We start from the raw sequence: 23070 nt of genomic DNA on the forward strand, positions 1-23070 counted from the left end.
GCCGGAGCAGCAGGAGGCCCAGAAGTACACAATGTTTTATTGAAAAAAGTCAGGCTCAGCTTGGCCGGCTCCATTCCACTTGGCTTGATGAGGGCCTCTGCCCACAGCAGCCTGGGCCAGGTCTTCCTGCAGGCAGGCCCAGCTCAGCTCCCCCTCTTACTGTGCCCCTCTTCCCCTTTCTGAAATGATGACATCCAAACAATAAATATACAATAAATAGCACTTGTGGGCCCATCTGGGAATTCAAATCCCGTATCAACCCTCACCAGTCTTCTCTAGTCAGGATAGGCCTCTATTGGAGTATGGGAGGGGACAGTCCCTAAATCCACCAGGGTCCCCTGGGCCCTCGGATCCATTTCCACTGCAAGGCCCAAGCTTGGTTTCCCTGGAGACGTAGCAGAGCTGGTCCAAAGCAAGGCTGGGCAAAGCAGAACTGGCAAGTAGGTGCAAGGCCGGGCACTGTTGTCCTAGACACCCCAACTCCAGGCCACAAGACTCCATCGGGGCTCAGGAATAGATGGTGATGACTTCCCGGCCGCCGCCACGCACCAACAACACCCGTTCAAGGCCCTCGGTTAGGACTTCAAGGAATTCCATGTCTGCAGGGTTGTCAGGTCAAGGAGGCAGCCACAGGACCAAGGCCACTTTCCACTCAAGGAGAGGACCTCTCCCCACTGTCAGCATTTACACAAAAGGATACAGTTCTCGTCGCCCTCGCTGTTCTTAGGGGGGCCAGGCATGTTCAGCAAAACCAGACGGGCATCGTGGGAGCGCGTGACAATGACCTCGTTGAGCTTCACAGCAGTGTGCATGCGCCGCACGTTGGACTGGTCCCTGCAGACCAAGTGGCTGGTCACAGGCCAGCGATCTTTGTCCCTGGCCCATCTGCACAGCATGCCCGTCCCCACTCTCCCTCCATTCCAGACCTCACCATGGCTTGTACTCACGGCTTAATGTGCACCAGCTCCCGGAAGTTGTCAGGGGCGTGGCTGGGGTCCCAGGGCTCAGCCATGTACTTGTCTCTGGTCCACGTCATCTGGATCTTGTCGGCCCCTGCCACAGACTCTTCCTCCTCGTCGGAGTAGAGGCTCTCCAGCCTAAGAGCCGAGTGCCTGTCCTTTACCAGCTGGGCCTGAGGACAACCAGAGGAGATATCCTTGGTACCCTGGGAAAATGGGGGCCTGCTTGGCCCAATAGGACTATCCTGCCTCTAAGACCTTTCTGATTCAGGCAAACAGATGCAGTTCTTTGTTAAAGACAGGCTGGCCTCTTGCTTCAGGCTCCTAAGCAATGGAATTATAGGCACGGACCACCATGCCTACCTTTTTGTTTGTTTGGTTTTGTCTTGTTTTTTTGAGACAGGTCCTTTGGCTGGCCTGGAACTCACTCTGTAGACTAGGCTAGCCTTGAACTCAAAGGAATCCACCTGCCTCCGCCTACTGAGTACTGGGATTATAGATATGGGCCACCAAGCCTAGTCCTGAATCATTCATTGTTATATCCACCAGACAAAGGCATGATGTGGCCCTTACCCAAGCCCAAGCCAAGATGGCCATTTACCTCTCGATCCCGCTCAGTTTTGGTCAACCTCATCTGCCGCAGCATCTGAGACCGCTGCTCCATCATCAGTGTCCGCTCATAGGTATAGGCAGAGATGTCACTGTTGTGCTGGTGGGGGGAGGGGGATGAGTATCAGGATGCATGATTGGTGGGGGGGAATGCAAGGGGGGTTCCTCGGGGACAGAGCAGGCCAAAGACAGCTCACCATCTCTACCACCTCCACTTCAGCTTCCAGGCGGAGGTGATACAGGAAGATGGCCAGATCCTTCTTCATCTGGATGCTGTTGTCATCCATCTGGGCCACGGTGAAAATGCGCATCCGGCACTTCTTCCAAACCTGTGGCCGAGGGTCGTGTGAGCAGCTGGGTCATGCCGGGCTTCCCGAGAGCCCAGCTGCCCTTGCCCACACCCAGCCAGCTGGCATACCTTATGCTGGCGCAGCAGAAAGGGCAGCAGCATAAGCATGCCTCCATCATGCACGATCCACCACACGTCGATATGGCCATCCAGGTAGCGCTCGTGGTTGCTGGGGTAGAAAGCTATGTTCTTTGGCACCAGCAGGGCCAGGTGGGCAGCTGTGGTGCAGCGCACAGTGTCTAGGGAGGAGGGGCACCGCTGACTGCCAGCCTGTGACCCTCTGGTCTCTGCCACCTCACTTTAACCCTGGCCCTTGGCCCCTGGCCCAGCTTAGGCGCCAGACCCTCACACACCAATAAAGGTCTTCCAGGCACGTGGGTCCTCACTCTGTCGCCAGCCATAGGGCCAGCCCAGCACCACGGAGTTGTGTCTCATGCCGCCCAGGCCGCAAGACTGGATGAGGTGGGCCAGTCCCTCTCGAACCTTGCTGGCCACCACTACCTGGCAGAAGCCTTTGACTTTCTCAATGTCCATCATGTTCTTGATGGTCTGTGGGGAATACAAGAGCATCAAAAAGCAAGGCCCACCTGTCTCCATCCTACCCAGGATCTCTCCAGAACACTGGGGTTCACAGGGGAGACCCTGGAGCAAGCTGCACTAGTGTGTGTGTGAGTGTGTGAGAGTATGTGTGTGTGTGTAAATGTGAATGCAGTGCAAGCATACTACCTCATATGGAAGTCAAAAGACAACTCTTAGCCGGGCGTGGTGGCGCACGCCTTTAATCCCCAGCACTTGGGAGGCAGAGGCAGGCGGATTTCTGAGTTCGAGGCCAGCCTGGTCTACAAAGTGAGCTCCAGGACAGCCAGAGCTATAAAGAGAAACCCTGTCTCGAAAAACCAAAAAAAAAAAAAAAAAAAAGAAAAGACAACTCTTGGGAGTGGGTCTTGCCCTTGTCTCTATAGAATTTGGGCATCAAGTCATTAGGCCTAAACATGAGAGTCTCTACCCACTGAGACGTTTTGCCAGCCCAGGGGCCATGGTTTCTAAGTGGGACAACCATACTTATTCAAGCTTCAAGATGGCGACAGTGTTGTCCATCGGGGCTGACCAAGACGGGCTGGGGGGCCCTCCCCTCTATGCCTGTGGCACCCCAGAAACCACTGATTGGCCTAAGTTCTTTTTCCACCCCTGGCCATTACCTGCTCAGCGGCCTGGGCTTCACCATAGCTCTCCAGAAAGCTGCCCTGGATGACAGAGCCAACGATTGTCAGGCCCTTCCCGGCCTTCAGCTGGGAGGCGAAGGTGAGGAGCCGGGGGTACTTCACATGAAGATCTTCGTCTAACTTAAGCAGCACCAGGAGCTGAGGCCTACGGCAGTCAAACAGTTAGGCGGCCTAAGGGCCTGGCCCTTCCCCAGAGTCCCTTCCTTCTCAGGATGTGGACTCCCACAAGTGTGGGTAGCACAGATGCAAGGGCTCAATAGCAAGAGGGTCCTCCTACAACCTCCTGGGGGGGACGACAGAACCCACCCTGAGGGGGCCCTGTCATTGCGGGCGCGAGCTTACCGCCAGTTCTTGGTGTGAGGAGGCCCTTCCTCCAGCCTCAGCAGTGCATAGCGTGCCGCACTCAGGGACAGGCCTCGGATCCCATCGCCCCACTCCTTCTCGGCCCTGTGGATGTCACCACAAGCCACTGAGCCCCTGGTTCACCCCGGGATCTCCCGGCCTCCCTCCCTTCCTTTCCTCTCGTTCCCTCCCTTTTTTCTAAGTGAGTATGTTACTATTGAGCTGGGGCCTCCTAGCCCTTTACCCAGGGATTTCTGTGCTGCAGGAAGGCCAGGCCTTGAGTCCCAGCCCCCAACCACAGACCAAGAAGCCACTGCAGAAGGAAAGCTGGCCCAGCCTGCCACCCACCCAACACTCAGACCATCCCAACTCTTCAGCTAGTTACCTTCAATGTTATACAATGTATCAACAGGCCAGCCGCTGGCCCTTCACTCACCCTTGGTACTCGATGTACTTGTAGATCATGCCTGCGATGAGCATGGCCACTAGGGCATAGTACCAGGAGGAGACAAACATAAGAGCCAGGCAGAGACTCATGCCTAGGAAAGACAATGTCCTGGGACAGGGATGAGAGGATAGGAATCAGGAGTCCAGGTCATAGTCTGTCCCACACCCTGGTGGCCCTGGTAGGTCCCAAGTCACAAGCTGGATGTGTGAAGCAGGTCAGGTCTCCATTCGGAGAATCTCTCTCCTCATACTGTACGGAAACTCAGACCTCCTCCAGAATGGGGCTTGTGGCTTCCCCAATACCACTGGTATCAGGGGACTCGCCCACGGCGTCCAGCAGGCAACTTACCAGTGATAGTACTTGAACCGGGGCCGCCAGTTGGGGGTCCTCAGAAGTGTCTGCACGGCACAGGCCAAGTTTACAAAGAGGTAACACATCAGAAAGAACCTACAGGAGGTAGTTGGTACAGAAAAGCTTCCTTGGTCCCTCGGGCTACATACACAGTGGCTCCTAACTCAGGGAACCCACTCCCATGTCCTGATGCAGATAGATGGCAGGACTAAGAAAATGTCCTCAGAGCCAAGTGGCAGAGAATGGGTAAGTATTCACCAGTAGATGAGGTGAGAAAGGGACCAAGTCCAGGGCTGGGATGTGGAGCAAGGCTGGGGACTGCTCAGTGTGACAGATGACAAGAAGCTATACAAGCCCGTGGCCTAGACAATCAGTTGAATGGGGGCTATCAAGCATATGGAGGCCAGGGAGTAAATCAGGAAAACATGACCAGGGACAAGAACCATGCGGTTTTGTTCTGAAGGGAAGAGACAGGATGCTGTATTACATGTGGGAGTTGGGACACGGATAAGGCAGGCTGTGTGAGTCCTTCTGAGGACTGTGGGGACAGGGCATCAAACTCCATCCTCAGTGATGAAGAGGAAGGGCAAAGAAGGGAAAGAGATATCAGGGGGCAGGAACTCCTTGTTGGAGTAGGTCCCAACAAGGGACCGCCGGCAATAGCCTCCACTCAACAAGGGACCGCCAGCAATAGCCTCCACTCAAGATGACTACGTGAGGTATGCACATCTATGGGGAAAGGTGAACGCTAGGAAGATAAGAACTCAGATGTGACAGGCCTGGCTGGGGGGAGGGCTGGAGTCTGCTCAGGGGGAAGGCAACCCTGTCAGATCTATAAGCTGAGTGAGTGGGGAAGTGGAAACCTTTCATTACTGAGTAAGTAAGGACCATTGACCATGCAACAGAATGGGTGAGGACCCCAACATGGGCAGGGGACCCCTCGGAATCATGCTGACCACCACCTGCAAGGCACTAGCACACTCACTTCCTCTGCTTACAAAACATTTAAAATGTCGGACCAGGCAGCGATGGCTTTGATGAGGCATCAGACCAGGCGCTTACCCTGTTTGAAATGGTCATCTCTGGTCTTCTGCTCTAGGGAGGCTCCTACCATGGGGCTTAGGATCTATCTCTGGGTTTCCTCGGTGCTGTGGGTATACCAGGCTGGCTTCTGAAATCAGGGTGATCGGCCCTGCCAGCTCCCCACTGAGCCCTGCTGATCTCCCAGTGGCAACCTGGCAGGATCACTGGGAGGTGCTGGGGCGCCCCTCCCCCAGCTCACATGGACAGAATGGGGGCCACCATGTCAAGGGAAGCAATCAGGATGCCCAGCTCAGCGATGAGCGCTGTCAGGAGGAGGGCCCACGTCGGTTCACCGTTTGCTTTCCCATGGCCAAACACCTGCAGGTACCAGAAAAGGAGTTGTCCCTACCATAGCCACTGCCCCCCACATCTGCAGCCCCAAGTCACAACCTGTTCTCCCATCATCCCTCTGGTCCCAGTACTATGCCTGTCCCCGTGGAGTCACAAGTTTCCCTGACTCTCCTTCTCTGGGTCTCTCTGCTTTGGATGAAGCACAGACAGGCCACAGGGTTCGGGCTCTAAACAGTAGTGCTAACAGCAAACAGGGCCAGAGGAGCTCTCAGCAGCTTCTGGATGGCTGCCAAGGCTGGGGCCACTGTAGGCAAACTTCACTGCATCTGAATCTGCCTGCCCACGCACACGCGCGCACGCACACACACACTGCCAGGAAGAGGGCCAAGAGCATCAAGGCTATGGGACATCCAGGGGGGCTTACCCGGAGGAAGGGGATGATGTTATCCTTGGCAATGGCTTGCAGTAAACGTGGCGCCCCAGTGAGGCTCTGGAGACCAGCCCCACATGTTGAGAAGAAGGAGCCAACCACGATGACCCAAGGCGAAGGCCAGGCCAGGGTGCCCACCACCAGGTTCCTGCTGACGCCATCACCGTACCTGCAGAGGCCCATGCTCAGCCCATGCTCCCGGTAAAAAACCCTCCAAGCCTTGGGTCAAGCCACCCAAGAGTAAAGGGGGGGGGGGGTGTCAAGGGTCGGGAAAAATGGAGAAGAGGCTCTAGCTTTGAGTGGAGACCAGTTGCTAGCTCTTAGCCTTGTATCTTTGCCCTTTATCTCATCCTCGATCTTAATGACACGGTCACCTTGGAAGCAAAAGTCAGTCATAGAGGGGACTGACCTACCTGGTTACACAGATCATTACTGGAAGTCAACGGTCTGAGATGTGTAGGACCCGGGGGTGGGTGGGAGGGGAGGGGCTAAAGGGAGGACAGAAAAAGCTGGCAAGGAGGGACAGCGCTCACTCACTTGTCCCGGAGTACCACACCCTCGATGCAGGCACCGAAGAGGATCACACTGCTGAAGTCTGGACTGTGTTAAGGAAACTAGAAGCTCGCCAGACCCCAGTCCACTCCCCACACAGCACCCCAGTGATCTTCACAGCCATCGCCTTGTCCTTGTCCTCAGAGGGTCCCATGGTGAACACACACATACTCTCCATTGTGTGCAGGTGCAAAGGAGGGGGTTAAGGTCTCGGTGCCCGCCCACAGTGTGGCAACTCTTATACAGAGAAGTACCCTCTGACACATGGCCCCGCCAGGAATCGGAAAGGATACACACCAGCGAAGTGGTAACAATGGCCAGAATGGTCCCCACTGGGATAGACTTCTGGGCGTCACGGAGATCCCCGGAGCGGTTTGAACCAGCCATGATGCCTCCAAAGACAGACAGATTCCCTCAGGGATTCTCCGGGATTTGGGGGTGGGGGTGGAGGGTAGGGCTAAGTGTGTGGGCATGGAGATCTTACCTGTCACAGAAGGGAAAAAGATGCCAACCAGCACGGTGAAGGACGTGGCGATGTCAGCCACCACATACAGGGACAGGCTCTCCTTTAGGCCGAGGGTGTCTGTGGACGGCAGCCCATGCTTCTCCACGACCTCCCCCTTCTCCAGGTAAGCGCTCCAGAGGTTCTCTGTAGAAGCAGGAACATTCCCACTACAGCACCACTGATGTCCCGGGGACAGCCCAGCAAGATCCTACAGATGCACTGAATCTCTGGCAACTCTTGGGGACAGCCAGGACACAGTGACTACGGTGTCTGCCACAGGACTGCTTTGGCCAGAGAGGAAGCTGTCCTGGTAGAGCTATAACAGATAAAGTTGACCAAACCCTCATCAGCCTAGACCTCACTACTCCATGACTCTCAGACAGAGGCCCTTTATGACTCTTGTGGGAACATCCCCCCACAGCATCAGGGGCTAGTGGCCAGGGAAGTGGAATGCCAGAACTTTAGGGTTTGCTGCAGGCCTGGGATGTTGGCCAAACAGGCTCCGTTCACTCAAAATTCAGTTACAAGGAGGCAGGCTAAAAGGATACAGCTGAATAAGGAAAGCAGCCAAACCTGACCTCCCCCCCCCCATCCCCCTCGATCCGGGCACACAAGGACAGCTCTGTACTCTGCTTTCCTGCTCAGCCCGTGGGCTGGGGCTGGGGCTGGGGCTGGGGCTTTCAGGACACAGGAGGGAGGACCCACCCTGGAGCACACCAGCAGCTGCCCCAGGTATGCCAGGAATCTCTGTCACATTGTTGAGCAGGAAGTAGGGGTCACAGGAGTCAGCAGTAAGGTTGGGGCTGTGGCAGAAGAAAGTCCACAGCCGGGTGGCCACTGTCTCATTGTCCACCACGACTGTCTTGGCACAGATGTCAAACTGGTCCCGAGACAGGGTCCTATTGCCCAGCATACACACCCTGCAGGGAGAGGAGAAGGCCTAGTTACCTGCTGGACTGGAGCCCTAGCCTCTTCCCACCCAAGCAATCAGAGGGACACAGAACACCAAAGGCTTAGAAAGGATGCCAGGGCAATGGCTGGAACAAATGCCCTAGTTACTCACGGAAACACGGGAGGGTCAAAAATGGACTTGATGCCTCCCGCGTAAATGGAAAGGATGGAGATGATCACGCAGGCCAGGAAGAGCGAGGCAAACTTGTTCACGTACTTGACACCGACAAACACCACTAGGGTCATCAGAGTCAGGAAAATGGTCCCATACACTCTCATGTTATTCAAGGTGGCGCTTGACATGTCATGGGTGCCCGATGGGTAAAAGATGGCAGCTGGCGGAGCAATGTAGGTCTGAAACAGGAAGACAGACCTCTAGTTTCAACCTTCTATTTGGGGGAGTGAAACCTGTCATTTTGGTTTTCTTTTTAAAAGCATGCCTACAAGAAGAAGCCAGTCTCAGAAGACCAGCGGTGCACGATTCCATGTCTGAACAACATCGAGAAGAGCAAACCCACAGAGAGAACGCAGATTAGTGTCTGTTAAGGGAGGGGAAGGGACAGTGTTTACCAGTGAAGTTTCTCTTAGAGTAGTGAAGATGTTCTGAACTGATTCTGGCAATGTTTACATCCCTATAAATATACTAAAAACCAGTAACTTGAAAACATTCTTTTTTTCTTCTTTTTTTAAAAATTTTTTTTCCCTGCCCTGGAGCCAAGGACCAAACCCAGGGCCTTGCACTTGCTAGGCAAGCACTCTACCACTGAGCTAAATGCCCACCCCACCCTTCCTTTTCTTTCTTTTCTTTTCTTTTTTTTTTTTTTTTTTGACATCAGCGCAGCTCATTTCGTAGCCCCTGGCTGGTCTCGGGAACTCAGAGATCCACCTGCCTCTGTTAATCTGTTAATTAATTAATTTAATTAATTAATTTAATCTGTTGGATTAAAGGCATGCACCGCCACGGCCCCTGAGTTGTATGTTAACGAAGAAAACAAATATTGATTTATTTAGGGAGGAGGATGACGTGCAGGTGTGTAGGTCAGAGGAGTCCGTTCTTGCCTTCCTGGTGGGCCCTGAGGATTGAGCTCGGGGCCGCGGGCCCATGTGGATAGCAAGTGCCTGACCCCACCAAGCCACTTCACTGGCCCCAGACTTGTATACGTTCAAATGGACAGTGAACTGCTTGCCATGAATGTTGTGGCTCAACAAAAGCGCCATTGAAGGGAAAGGAAAGGAAAAGAAAAGAAGAGGAGAAGACACAGACACAGGTGCCAGTCTGTGGAAGGAACGGCCCAAAAGAAACAGTTTGGGCAACAAAATAATGATAGTATTGAATTATACCCAATAGCCCAGAGAACAAAATAGGCCTCCAGAAGCCCATATAATTACATGGTTGAATAAATAAATACACTGGGGAGAAGAGACACATTTCCTTACATAATTCCAAATAACACAGAAGAAATGTGAGATAGAAAATAAAAATTCAGAAGTTCTAAACAAAAAGTCCTGGCTTCTGGTTTGCAGAGCCACGTGTGTGTCTCTTAACATCTATTCTCTGGATCTTCAGGGAGGTACCTGTCACTCTGTGTTACTTCCCTCATCTCACTGTGCCCCTCCCCCACCAGGCCGCTCTGCCATTGGTCTAGGCCATTCATTGGTGAGTAGGGAGCTAGGCCTAAGACAGCACCCATGGGACTCAAGGACCTCTATACAGCAGTCCATAGCTGTTCATTCTGATTTAAGGACACGGAGAAAATAGATCTAAAAGACCCTGGAACAGAGTCTGGGGGAGTCAGAGCTTGTTAGGGCCCACAAAAGACTAGAGGGCAATGTCTCTGTCATTATCAAGATCTGTCACTCAGCCCAACGCTTGACAGACCCCCTGCCATGGCCCAACACTGTTCAGGTAGAAGAAACACCTAGGCTCAGGTGAAGGCAACCAGGCCTCTTCCCTGCTTGGCTCAAACCATCAGAAGTGTAAAGTGTGGTGGGGACACAGATCTGAGCAATGGGTTTTCTCTCTAAAGGCCTCCCACTAGAAAACCTAAGATGCTGGCCAGGCATGATGGAAGTACTAGCGGCCTCTGGAGTCTAGAAAGACCGGATCCAACTAGGGTCACCGAGGTTCAGCCCAACTCACCAGCAAGATCTCAATGGCCCCTAGGATATACATGGCTGCTGCAAATGTCGTCCCCAGGTAGAAGCACAGGCCCACAGCACCTCCGAATTCTGGTCCCAAAGAGCGGGAAATCATGAAGTACGAGCCACCAGCTATAATGGAGAGAGTGCACACAGGTCAAGACTAACTCTTCAGTGAGATCTCCCTTGTAACAAACCTCCGCGACCACCCAAAAGCGCAGCCTGCTTTTCTCTTTAATAGACCAGCGCAGAATCTGTCCTGACTGTTTTCTTGTCCCTGAGGCTCAGCATGAGCCTGCCTGAGTCTTTGCTTCTTTCTATTAGAATCACGCACTTCTAGAAAACTGGCAGTCAGTCCTGGGCCCCAAAGTGGTAAGAATACGGAGACAAGACCGATCCATCACTGCTGTTAAATCCTGATAGACACTGAAAATCGCCAATGGGGTCAATTTCTTGTATGTTGTAACTCCACCTCTTGGATTCCCCTAAAGGGAACATCAAGGGTGTTCCAGACTGTTCATGGCAATAGTGGCAAGGAGAGGAAAAAATAAATAAAATTTTAAAAAGGCTGCTGCAGCAGCACGAGCCTGTAATCCCAGCACTTTGGAGGCAGAAGCAGGATCGCTTCAAGTTCAGAGCCAGCCTGGGCTACATAGTTTTAGGCTAGCCAGGGCTACGTAGTGACATCATTTATCACAAAAGACCGGAAACAAGCAAACAAACAAACCCCAACCAAACAAAATACAATGTTGAAAAAGAAGAACCTATAAATAGGAGACTATTCCATAAAGGGGTTATATTCTAGCATAGAGTAACCTGCTTTAAAAAACCTTTCCAGGGGGCTGGTGAGATGGCTCAGTGGGTAAGAGCACCCGACTGCTCTTCCAAAGGTCCGAAGTTCAAATCCCAGCAACCATATGGTGGCTCACAACCACCCGTAATGAGATCTGATACCCTCTTCTGGTGGGTCTGAAGACAGCTATGGTGTACTTACATATAACAAATAAATAAATAAATCTTTAAAAAACAAAACAAAACAAAAAAAAAAACCTTTCCAGCCAGGCAGTGGTTTTTAATCCTAGCACTTGGGAGGCAGAGGCAGGTGGATTTCTGAGTTGGAGGCCAGCCTGGTCTACAGAGTGAGTTCCAGGACAGCCAGGGCTATACAGAGAAACCCTGTCTCAAAACAAAACAAAACAAACAAAAAAAAAACTTTTCCAAATCTGGGAAAATACATAAATTATATATATACACACAGAGAGACTAATAGTTTGTATGCACCTAAGACCATGTACCTTCAAAAGGCTAACAGTAATGAGCTCAGCCTGGTGAGGGAATGGGTACTTTCCGTTTTCCATTCTGTTTCCTGCCCCTTTAAGCTCTCATGGTAAACACGCTCCACTTTTTTTTTTGTGCAGGGCACACTACTCTTACATTAACAAAACACAACAGCGTTTTGTTTAGCAGTAACGCTCCTAGCAGGAACTGTCTTAAAAGTCAAAGATGGGACTCTACCAGATACTGCCTGAGGAGGAGGGACAATGGAAGCCAGCAGGCAGATAGGACTGGATTCTAAGTGTGTTCTTTACGAGAGGCCCCACAGGTGTGGCATTTACTCACCTGGAACCACGCCGTTGGTGGCAATGGCGCTCATGGAGATGGCTGTCAGCAGGGTCTGTAGGAGGGAAGGCCTGGATGAGCGGCTCAGCTGGGTGGGCTCTGTAGAGCCACCTGCCCCATGCCCAGCCCACCTCCGGTGCTCAGGGACACTCACACAGCAGCAGCAGATGAGGACAATGAGGAGAGCCTGCAGCACACCAGCTGTGCCCACCATCCAGGTCAGCCGCAGGAAGAGGATGACCCCAAAGATATTCTGCAGGCAGGGCAGGTACACTCCCATGAGTGTGCCCATGCTGGGAGCCTATGTGGGCGGGGGCGAGGGGGAGAGGGAGGAGAGGGCACACAGCATCAGAGAGGTCCAGGTACACTACAGGAAGGAGGCCCTAGTCACTCAGCAGCCTCTATATGCAGAGTCCAGTGGAGCACAGAAGGTAGGAGCAGATGCTAGGCTATCTCTCCCATAGGAAGCCAGCTCAGGCTAAGAAGGTATGAGACCCGATTTTCCTTTCTTTCTTTTTTTTTTCTCAAACATTATTGTATGAGTGTGAGTGGCAGGTACTTGGCGCAGTGTGCACGTGGTGGTCAGAGGACAACACTCAGCATCAGTTCTCTCTAGCTCGGGTCCCCGGACTCGTGCCTCAAGTGCTTTTACCCACTGGGCCATATGGACAGACTCGACCCTACTCTTGTGCTATGTGTAAGGTTCTAAACCTTATGCGTAATGTTTATGTATAAAGCTTAGCTCTTCCCCCACATCAAAGAAACTGCCTCCTTCTCTTCTGCTGCTTTTGTTCATTTGCTTTTTAGATAAGGTCCTGTATAGTCCTGGTTGGCCTGGAACTCTATGTAGACTAAGCATACCCAACGTTTTGATGATCTTCCTGCCTCAGGCTCCCCCGTGCTAGGGTAATAGGTGCCCGTGGTTATGTGAGAGAGTCTCGATCTTTAGTAAGGCTCTCCTGGGATTCACTATATAAACCACGTTGTCCTCAAGCTTGTGGCCATCCTCCTGTCTCAGCCTCTTGGGTACGGAGATTACAGGAGTGTACTGCAATACCTAACTTCTCATTTCTGTTCAACTTCTGTAAAGCACTGCCTGTCTCAGATCGCCTCCTTCTCACCCGGCTGGCCTCATTCCCCAAGCCAAAGCTTAAAACATTGTTCCTGTCCCTCCCTCTCTCTAACCCCCACCTCCAGCTGGAGTAGACAGATTCCTGCCCGACACTAGCCTGGTTCTTACCAAACTTCACCGGGGACACCGGATGTCTGACAACCTCTCTACACTGAAAACCAAGTCCAATCCTACGATTCCTGCTGGAAATCCCCTGCACTGCCCTCTACTGAAGTGTGGGATCCATGTGGCCCAGACTCCTTGGCTCTGGCCTCTGGGTGTACTTCACCCCTCCTGTCAACACCAGCTTTGAATTGCATTCCTCTGGACTACAGACCAGTTTACTGGTCTATCCATGACTGTGTTTAGTGGACTTGGCTTATGTGAAGTCTACTCCCAGCTCTCAACTAGACTACATCTGGAATTAACTAAGACTCAAATGGCTGGGTACACCTGTGAGGGATTTTTTTCTTAATGAAATCATCAGAAGTGGGGAGACCCACTTCTAATCCAGGTCTTTGAGGTGAGAAGAACCACCTTAACCTGGGCCACACCTCCTGCTGGCAGCGTATATGCAGGACACGGAAGAAGGAAGCCTGTTCCCTCTTCGCTTACTTGCTTTCACTCTCACTAGCAAGTCTATCCCTTCATTGGCATCAGAGCCTCCTTCTTCGGGAATCTGGCATTTACTGAAGACCTGCTGAGGCATCCAGCCTCGTGGACTGAACAACTACTGGATGCTCGGACTGTCGCTTGGTAGACAGTCAGTGTTGAACTAGTGGTACCACAACTTGTAAGCCACTCTAGAAAATCCTCTTTATATATATGTGTGTGTGTGTGTGTGTGAGTGTTTACTTATTTATAACTATATATTTATAATTATATATACCATGTATATATGTAGTATATACCATGTATATATGTAGTATGTTGTATTTACTTATATAATTTAAATGTCATACATTTAATATTAAGTGTATTGAATAAATATTATACATAGTATTATATTTACATTCTTTAAGTTCTATTCCTCTAGACTAATATAGCTTCTTAACACCAACTGACCAAACAAGGCTCCCAGATGCTCCTGAACCCAGTAAGTAATGCCTTCTAAGTCCTGACCAAACAGAGATGCGGCTGTGAGCAAGTGAGAACACTCTAGCATCTAGCTTACAGATTGGCAGTTTCTCAACTCTGGAAAAGCAAGTGAGGGGGCTACCCAGGAGGCCACAGCAGAGGCTGTGTGTACAGAGGCAACATTGATGCCACCCAGGTCAGTGGCATCTTGAGAGCATCCCCAGAACCCAGCCAAGCCTCTTCTTCCCTGAGCTGGGCCAGAGCTGGAGCCAGACACCATCCCACACAAGGCTATCTAGGTGGGCTCTGGAGCCCTTCTCAGAGGACACCACCTACTGGGCAGCGGTAGTAGCAAGAACTCCAACTCCTACCCCTATCCTAGGCTGAGTCACTCTAAGAAAAGGGCAGTGTGGGAAAGGGCTGGGCCGGAAATGCTTTTTGAATCCCTAAATAACCCCTGGCAGCCTGGGAAGGGCACTGGGTTACAGCAGAAATGGCTGGGGGGGGGGGGAGCGGGTGTGTGTGTGTGTGTGTGTGTGTGTGTGTGTGTGTGTGTGTGTGGTGGGGAAAGGCTGACTTCCAGACACGGTCTGATTGGAGATCCTCCTTCCCTGCTTCAAGCTTCTTTTCTGAGGCCCATGGCTCCCTAGCTTCCTCTTATTAGGTCTAGCTAGACTCTTCCTCCCTCCTCAGATCAGCCAGTGGGACTAGGGCTGTTAGCTACCCTCTTACACCATCATCCTAGCATCAGGTAACCTGGGTGGCTTCCTGATTAAGCTACAGGTTAACTCAGGTTCCTCTCCCACAGACCTTTCATTCCTAGCCATGGGCTCCTCCACACTGTCCAGGCATTGATCTTACCAGCACTAAGCAAAAAAACTCTTCGGAAGCTGAGATCTCTCCTACAGGGCTGGATAGGGATGACTAGAGACTGGCAGAGTTCTTGCCAACAAAATCACAACCAGGGGTCAGGTCTAGACCACTTCAAGATATCAGCTGCCCTCTCTGAAGAGTGGGCAGATGTCTATAAGCAGAAGGGAAAGGATACACTTTAGCTTGGCTTTCTCTCGCTTTCTCTCTCTCTCTCTCTCTCTCTCTCTCTCTCTCTCTCTCTCTCTCTCTCTCTCTCTCTCTCTCTCTGACCCACCTCAGCAACACCAGTATCTCATAAGAAGGTCTGAAGCCGCTGGTAACCTGGCTTATTTCAACCAGGAATTCCTTTGGTTTGTGCTTACCACCAATGAGAATGACACAGCCAGGATCAGACCCCAGCTCCTTCCAAGCACAGCTATTTGCCCAAGATAGCCTCTGGGACAGTCGATAGCCCCTTTAAAATTAGTAGGACTCTAGGTATGTACTACCAAACCAGGTTTCTGTCTCACAGCTGTGTGTGTGTCTGTGTGTGTGTGTATATGTCTGTGTGTGTGTAAATAGTATTCAAGTCCTGGGTCCACTCTTACAACAGTGTCTGTTTGCTGATAGCTAAGTACAAGGAGCTACTGTTCCTTCTGTTGCTTTTGAGGCTCCTCTGTCCCTCTACCCTCAGGATCTCCATACCACTTAGCTCAGCCTTTGACAGCTCCTTCGGCTTAAGACACTTATTTCTCACCCTCCACGCCTACCACCTTCTGGTCCACAAATGTTCAACATCACACAGGAAAACATCTATTTCCAGCATCTACTTCCACGGCAATCTGTCTGTCTTCCCAGATGTGGTCCCTCTGCTGGCCCTGACTTGCTCACCTTGGCAGCTCTCCGTCGGCCACCTTCTCCACTCTCAGCCTCCTCGTGCTCCTTGGCTCCTTGGGTGAGGTTGGTATAGCTGACAAGCTTGCCCAGGAGAGATGACACCTTTGGGCGGATGTCCAGCTCCTCCTGTAAACAGAGCCACGGGGCAGGATGGCAACGGGCCAGGCTAGACCAGTGTCAGGCTACCTGTGTGGAGCCAGCAGCTTGGCCCAGTGCCAAGCCCTGAGGCAGGCCTGGACCTGATCCCGGCTCTTGCTTGGGGAAGCCCAAGCCAGCTAACTGGGCAGGTGTGGGCACCACACCCCAGAAGGCAGCATTCAAAGGCCCAGCCCAGTGGCTTGGTCTCTCTGCCCAACCCTGGCTGTAATCACTGCCAGCCCATTTGTGAAAATCACCTGCCTCAGGGGAGAAAGAAGGGCAGGCTCTGCTGGCAGGCAGACAGATTGCACACTCCATTCTGCCTGCCTGGACACCACTTTGAAGCTATGGCTGGGATTCACATCAACACACACACACACACACAAACACATAACACACATACATACACAATCTTCAGGTGGGGACAGAGCACAAGACTTCCAGCACTCCAAGGGGTCCAAGGGTTTCTTGCCCCTGTGGCCTATGTGACTCTCCCATCTGCCCACTGTCTTAAGCTTTTATGTCCCTTCTGATCCTATACACAGGAAGCCAGGTTAGGAGTGATGAGTGAAGATGTAGGCCCTTTGAATGTGTGGAGACCGAGAAGCTGACATTACTTGGCTGTGAGGCAGATGAATGTACAGGTTCGGAGTTTAGGACCCTGAACCATGTCTTAAATCCAGATCTTACTTCTCAGCTTGGGTCCAGAAAGGGAAATTTCCCGTTGGAAGGCACAAACATGGGAATCTTTCCAGAGACACATTCCCTGCAGCTCTAGCTATGGAGGGCAGAGTGGGACAGAGGCTGGAGGGAAAACAAGCCTCTGTAACCAGAGGGTAACAGCTGGAAGAGCCAATAGGAAAGGAGAAAGGAAAGAATCTATCCACAGCAGAGCCATGGGCTGGGAGAGGCCCTAGGAATGGAGGGGAGGAGGAAGTGGTCACCTTGGTGAGGGGCTGCAAGGAAGGCAAAGGATACTGGCCCTGGAGGACAGACGTAAGGTTGCAAGGGGGTCTGGGAAGGTGAAGTGTATTGAAAGGGCCATGAGATCCATAGCCTGGATGGCTGCAAAGAGAGGGCAGTTGGGAGTGGAAGAGAAGCCAGCCTGATGCTTAGCTGAGAGGTCCGGAGAAGCCCCTTCCAGACGACCACACCTGAATGGCTCCTTAGATACCTCAAACAGTGCCAAGTTCCGGTCATAGTAGTCATTTCCTCTGGAGGCGTCCAAAGGGCAAAGGAAAGGGCTATTCTCTCTGTGGTTACCCTGTCCTGTGGAAAGAGAGGGAAAGAATTCCAGCGTTGGTGGCGCACGCCTTTAATCCCAGCACCTGGGAGGCAGAGACAGGCAGATTTCTGAGTTTGAGGCCAGCCTGGTCTACAGAGTGAGTTCCAGGACAGCCAGGGCTACACAGAAAAACCCTGTTTCGAAAAACAAAAAACAAACAAACAAAAGAATTCCAGTGAGTTACTGCCTCCCGGGGACCCCAGCCTATACCCCAACCCAGAAAGCCAACCCACAAAACAGCGCTGCACTCAATCTTAGCCGAGAAGAGAGGCTGGGAAGCGGCAAACACACACCATCTCTCTAAAACGCTTTTGGAAGTCGCAGCGTTTACACATTCGGCCTCCGTTTTCCCATCACTTGTCAGCCTTCTTGAAGGGCCGTAAAGGAAGCACCCAGGAATCAAATCCCGGGTTGTCATTCTATGTATAGAAGACTTCAAATCTCCACACTTGTGCCACAAGCGTGCACATGAAGGGCGGGGCCTGCGGAGGAGGCGGGGCCTGGCCATGACCAACCCTGGGGCCCCACCTTCCTTCCTCCCAAGGATCTGGAGCTCCTAGAGTACAAGGCACCATTTCGCCCTCCAGGAAGATGAAACCACACAGAACGTCTTCCGCTGCCTCAGCCTACAAGGGGTCAGCTAACTACCCCGCCATGCACTGTGTCAGGTGTCCAGGAGGGTAACCCAGAGCATGCTGGGAGATGGAGCCAATCTCGCATGGGTACAAGGAACCAGAAAAAAGCCAGGGCACCAGATGGATCTTGAGTTAAGCATAGGAAATGCAGGGGCACGGGCTGCGGTTGAGATTACCCATTAGCCTTTTGGTCCCCAGATCCTGCCAGTTTGCTCCAGAACAGATTAAGGGGCCAGCCGCCACGCAAATCTCAGGCTGGTGAAAATGTGCTTCCGAAACTAGAAAACCTCCCAGGCAGGAGGGAGCCCGCGCATCTATTCTTGCCATGTGTCGAGATAAGACCCACAAACCCATGCTCTATCACTGGGCCACAAACACATACGTTATCCACCCCTTTTCCTCCTCTGGGACAGGTTCTAAATGTAGCCCAGGCTGGCTTCAAACTTGTGCCAATGCTCCTGCCCCAGCAGGGTTGGGATCACAGATGTAAGCACACGCCCACTTTCTTTTTTGTATATGTGGTGGATGTGTACATACAAGTCTACAAGGTCAATGGGGGTCAAGGTCAATATCAGGTGCATTCTTTTCCCACTCTCCGCCTTATTTTTTCCAGACAGGGTCTCTCACTGAACCTGGAGCTCATCAATTCAGTGAGACTGGCTGGCCAGCAAGACCCAGGGCCTCTCCTGGCTCTGTTTTCCCAATGCTGGGATCGTAGGAAGTCCGTGTGCCTGGCTTTGTACACCTGGCTCTCTGTTTCATATTGGCTGACTTTGCAGATCAAGGTCAATGAAGGTCAATGCCAAAGCCAGCAGTCATCTCAACCCAAGTCATGTTTAGGGCTGGTGGGGTCAGGTAGCTCCCCAGACATCCTGGCATTTTTGCTAACTTCCATGCTCATTTGGGATGAGGAGTCACAAGACTCCTGGGCCACACCTGTGCCACCAAGCCACTGCTGCCATTCACATTGAAAACTCTTTACCGAGAAGAGCCACAACACGAAGAAAATAACAGAAATGAAAACGGCATCCTGGCAGCTCACCTTACTTCCCTTTCTGCCTTGCCCGCTAGGAGTCTCCATAGATTTATCCCTCAGAAGCCGCCAGCACTTATTCTCAGTTCTTGCCCTCTCCCTCTGTATCCTTCCATGAAGCTGGACATAAATACCAATTATTCTAAATGCACACACTGCAGGCTGTCCCACCACCGCTACTGATTGTTTCTAAGAAGAATCTACTATTATCCAGAAACTGTACAGCAGTGCTTCTCAGCCGTCCTTATGCTGCAACCCTCTAATACAGCTCCTCATGTTGTGGTGACCCCTCCATCATAAAATTATTTCATTGCTACTTCACAGCTGTAATTTTACTGTTATGAATCCTAATGCAAATATCTGTGTTTTCCAATGGTCTTAGGCGACCCCTGCAAAAGAGACAGTAGACCCTCCCAAAGGGGTTGTGACTCACAGGTTGGGAAACGCTGCTGTAGACCTAGGCATGGTGGTACAAACCTATAATCCTTGCCCCACCCCCCACCCCCACCCCCCCAGAGGCTACAGAAGGAAGAGCCCTGAGTTCAAGGTCAATTCAGGCTACGACACGGTTTCCAGGGCAGCCTGGGCTGCATAAAGAAAACAAAGAAGCCAGAGGACTAGGGATAAAGCCTAGGTGGTAAGGTGTTTGCCTAGGATGCACAAAGCCCTGGGTTTGATCCCTGGTACCTCATGAAACCGAGCTTGGCGGCACAGGTGTGGAATGCCAGGAGGTGACACCAAGAGAATCAGAAGTTCAAAACCATCATCAAGTTCAAGGCTAGCCTGGACTACATGAGACCTTGGGTTTAAAAGGAAACCAAAGGAAAAAAATCCTACCAACTACAGAGCTGAGCACACGACAGTGCCCCACTCTGTGACCCACCTGATCCTTAGTTGTCCCTACAAGCTTCACTCCCAGATGGCTTGGGATGCTTCTAAGATCTGTCTCTGGTCCTTACCTGCTGATGCATGTCAGTTCCCCTTTTGGGAACAAGACAAGGCTGCCTAGTGAGGAGGGCCAGACCTGGGTCTATCACAGCGATGAGAGGTGAGCTTCAGGTTCTCTTTTCACATTCCAGAGCCCAGGCCTTTTAGGGAGTGCTCTGGGGTACAGCATGATACCCCAGCATAGAAAAGACCTCTGGCATACTGGCATATGTAGTCTGATCACTGCGTGCATACTCCAGCCTCTGGGTTTTCAGAGATCCGGCAGGCTGGCTTGGATACCTGCCCCTTGCCCTGTGCGACCCACAGAAAACTGCTTAGCCTCTCCGAGCTACCCTGTCATCTTCTATGAAGCAGAGACAGTAACTCCCTCTCCCAACTTCCCGGATGCATCAGAAAAGGTAGTGTCTGGTCCCAGACACGGGCAGGGCACTTCGCAAAGCCTCACTTAAGGACCCCTCCCATAGGATTATGGGGATATGAAAGGGTCTGAGCAGAGCTTCAGGTCTCTGGTCCCCCAAACTTCAAGCTACCCGCCCTGGCCTCAGCTATTCCAAAAATTCCAGGGCAGGCTTAGGCATGCCTGCCTGCCTGCCTGCCTGCCTGCCAGGCTCAAGCTTTTCAGACATTACCTGAGACCCCCAGAGAACCAAAGCACAGCTCAGGCCTGGGGCTCCCTATGAAGGGCTCAGGTGTGTTCCTACCAGCAACTGGGAAAGCCCTGACAGTAGGAAGTGATCTGGATGACCTTTCTGGTCCCTATGTACATGGAATCTACCTATAATGTCCTTCCATGACCTTCCCAGTCTGGCCACAGGCCATCTAGGTGAGCAGGCCTATGTATGCCCCTCAGAACAGAGGCGTGTGTGTGTGTGTGTGTGTGTGTGTGTGTGTGTGTGTGTTGTGGGGGGGATCCTAACAGAGCTAGGCCTAAGATAGTTCTGTGCTCTCTGATTCTTTGCTATATCTACAAAGAAGAAGCAAAATCACTCACCCGGATGCAGGGTGTCCCCCATGCCACAGACACACCACAATCTGGCCGAAAAGTAAATAGGAAGAGAAGAAGGGGGTGGGGTTGGGAGGAGCTGGCCTAGCCTGGAGGGATCTGGCAGGGCACAGCCAACAGCCAGCATAGCTCCAGGTTACTCCTATCAACCTGTGAGGGACCAAGGCGGAGCCAAAGAAAAGGCTCAGTACTGCCCATTGGTCCAGGCTAATCTCCAGGATGCAGTTCAGTACATCATCTAGGGACAGACATCCTTCCAGTCCCAGGGAAGGAGGGATATGGTTCCGACACCTTGGACCAGGCAAGGGGCAGCAGGGGATGTGGGATCTAGGGTTACTTACACACAGCTGTGAAACCTGACAAATCTCCGTGACATCTGCAGTCCATGCCCCTGGCCTGTATGTCCACATGGCAGGCAGGTCATTCAGTCACCGTTCACATGAAGCACAGACTACCCCTCAAGCATGTCACCATCACAGACCTATCAGATAGCCTCCGATACCATCACCAGACACAACACACATTTCCTACACCTTTCTATCACGGTCAGCCTCAGACATCACAGGCATTTGTTATCATAGCACCAGGCTCATCACTGGCAGCCTTCCTGGAAACAGTAGCCATAAGGACGTCCTGACCTGACCCTGTGATACTCAGCGACACACGTGCATTTACACATGCCTGGACAGCTATACAGACAGACACATATAACCAGGACCGTTCCCATTCCAAGTGTGAGGAGCCTCCGTGGGTGGAAGATGGAGAGATGGGGCACTGGAAGGGAGAAAGGGTTTACCTCTATAACCAGCCCTGATACCTAGGTTAAGGCACTACATTCTCATATCCGGGTTTGAATCCCACTGGAACAAGTTACATAACTCTTCCCCACCGCCCTTCACTCCTTCCTAAGTGCGAGTAACAGAACCTGTCCCATGGGGGAGGTTGGGAGGATTAAAGCGAGTTGCTTCATGTACAGTGCCTAGACAAGCCTGGCCCCGTGTGACTGCTCCCTAGGTGTCCATGATACGCACAGATCTACGTAGACCAAGGCCAACACAGGCTCTTCAGCGAGCACACCCTTTGCTCCTACCGGGCCAGTGTGCAAGGAGGCAGGGGTAGGGAAAGGACAAGAGAGGGGCGGTGAGTCATAGAGGAAGAGAGGGTGACACTCAAGAGGATGGGGGCGATTCACAGAAAGTGAGGAAGCTACAATCCAGGCTTCCATTGGACCCAGACCCGTGGCGCGTTCGGCGCCAGCCTAAGCAAGGCAGCCCGTTACCCGGCCTCCCAAGGCGGCCACGTCTGCAGCCCCCGCCCGCGGCCCTCGGGGGAGGAGCTGGGAGTGGGTGGAGGACGACCTAGCCCGGGAGTCCCGGACCAAAAAGACTCATCGGTCTGAGCGCGCAAGGAGCAAGAAAAGTGGAGTCCTGCATGGACGTCTGCGCGCGCGGTCCGAAGGCGCGAGTCCCGTGTAGATGCCCCCCGTCCCGGCCACAGCCCCCGCCGGGCGCACCCTCACCGTCCGAGTCTTCCCGCTCGGCGCGCTCGCCGTAGTCCACCCAACTGAGCCCCTCGAGGTTGTCATAGTCGCCGCGTCGCGGCCCGTCCACCGGCACCACGGTGAAGTGAGGCATCGCGCGCGCTTGGCCCGCGGTCCCGGCCTCCAGCCGGCAGTCCCCGCCGCCCCAGGCTGGCCCGCCCCGCCCGCTCGCATTCCACCCCGCTGCGCTCACTTCCTCCACCCGCCCCCCGGGCCGCCCCTCGGGGGCGGGGAGCAGGAGGGGCTCGGGTCGGCTCCTCCCCGAGGGGGGATGAGAGGACCCCGGGAACGAAGTACTCTAGCTGCTGGAGGGTAGGGTTCCTGTGTGTCTTTGGGTAAGGGGTTGCCCTCTCTGAGCCCCAAATGCGATACTTAATAAAGTGAGGGAAAGTATTTTAACTTTTAGGGGTATTATGATGGTGAGACGGGGCGCAGGGTGCACTGGCTCTGTTCCCTGAATCTAATTAGCTCTCAGTCACTTTTTGTTATTTAGCGGGAAAGCTAGCAGGACCTGGTCAATGTCACAGTGACCACCCCAAACCTCCTCAAGTCTTTCATCACCCTCACATACATACTCTTCCATAGCGGGAAAGCTAGCAGGACCTGGTCAATGTCACAGTGACCACCCCAAACCTCCTCAAGTCTTTCATCACCCTCACATACATACTCTTCCATTACCATCATTTCTCTCTAACGCTT

At 52.5% G+C, this 23070-nt stretch overlaps 1 protein-coding gene and 1 non-coding gene across 5 annotated transcripts; both read right to left on the minus strand.

Annotated features, from left to right (window-relative positions):
- Positions 1–15: 15 nt before the first annotated feature.
- Slc12a4 (solute carrier family 12, member 4) lies at positions 16–22575 on the minus strand. 4 transcript variants are annotated; one of them, NR_045594.1, is made up of 24 exons: positions 22351–22541; positions 17102–17196; positions 15784–15915; positions 12007–12153; positions 11853–11907; positions 10234–10364; positions 8206–8447; positions 7848–8062; positions 7122–7286; positions 6931–7029; positions 6623–6680; positions 6080–6254; positions 5564–5682; positions 4279–4377; positions 3919–4021; positions 3483–3587; positions 3117–3285; positions 2271–2466; positions 1987–2156; positions 1766–1897; positions 1561–1668; positions 948–1132; positions 701–834; positions 16–599 (listed from the first exon to the last, which is right to left on the minus strand). NR_045594.1 is itself a non-coding variant. In NM_009195.3 (24 exons), exons 1-24 carry the CDS (start codon positions 22463–22465, stop codon positions 508–510), a joined length of 3258 nt encoding a protein of 1085 aa, NP_033221.1. In that variant the 5' UTR covers positions 22466–22541; the 3' UTR covers positions 16–507. The 4 variants fall into 4 exon arrangements, 3 of the variants coding, with proteins under 3 accessions (NP_033221.1, NP_001240733.1, XP_006530855.1); NM_009195.3 differs by having other exon boundaries at positions 3919–4038; NM_001253804.1 differs by having other exon boundaries at positions 3919–4038; positions 22345–22541.
- Mir7074 (microRNA 7074) lies at positions 8063–8125 on the minus strand. The gene has a single exon (NR_106042.1). It is a non-coding gene; the product is annotated as a microRNA 7074 (primary transcript).
- Positions 22576–23070: the final 495 nt, after the last annotated feature.

This window comes from Mus musculus, chromosome 8 (genome assembly GCF_000001635.26).
Source record: "Mus musculus strain C57BL/6J chromosome 8, GRCm38.p6 C57BL/6J".
In the NCBI taxonomy this organism is placed as follows: domain Eukaryota; kingdom Metazoa; phylum Chordata; class Mammalia; order Rodentia; family Muridae; genus Mus; species Mus musculus.

Excerpts from the sequence above, each read along its gene's own strand:
- Slc12a4 (NM_001253804.1), bottom strand. The coding sequence starts at position 22,465 with ATGCCTCACTTCACCGTGGTGCCGGTGGACGGGCCGCGACGCGGCGAC. Across the intron at positions 8,063-8,205 it reads TTTGACCCTCCCGTGTTTCC|GGTGTGTATGCTGGGCAATA; the intron begins GTGAGTAACTAG and ends CTCTCCCTGCAG. Across the intron at positions 1,898-1,986 it reads TTCTGCTGCGCCAGCATAAG|GTTTGGAAGAAGTGCCGGAT; the intron begins GTATGCCAGCTG and ends CCTCGGCCACAG.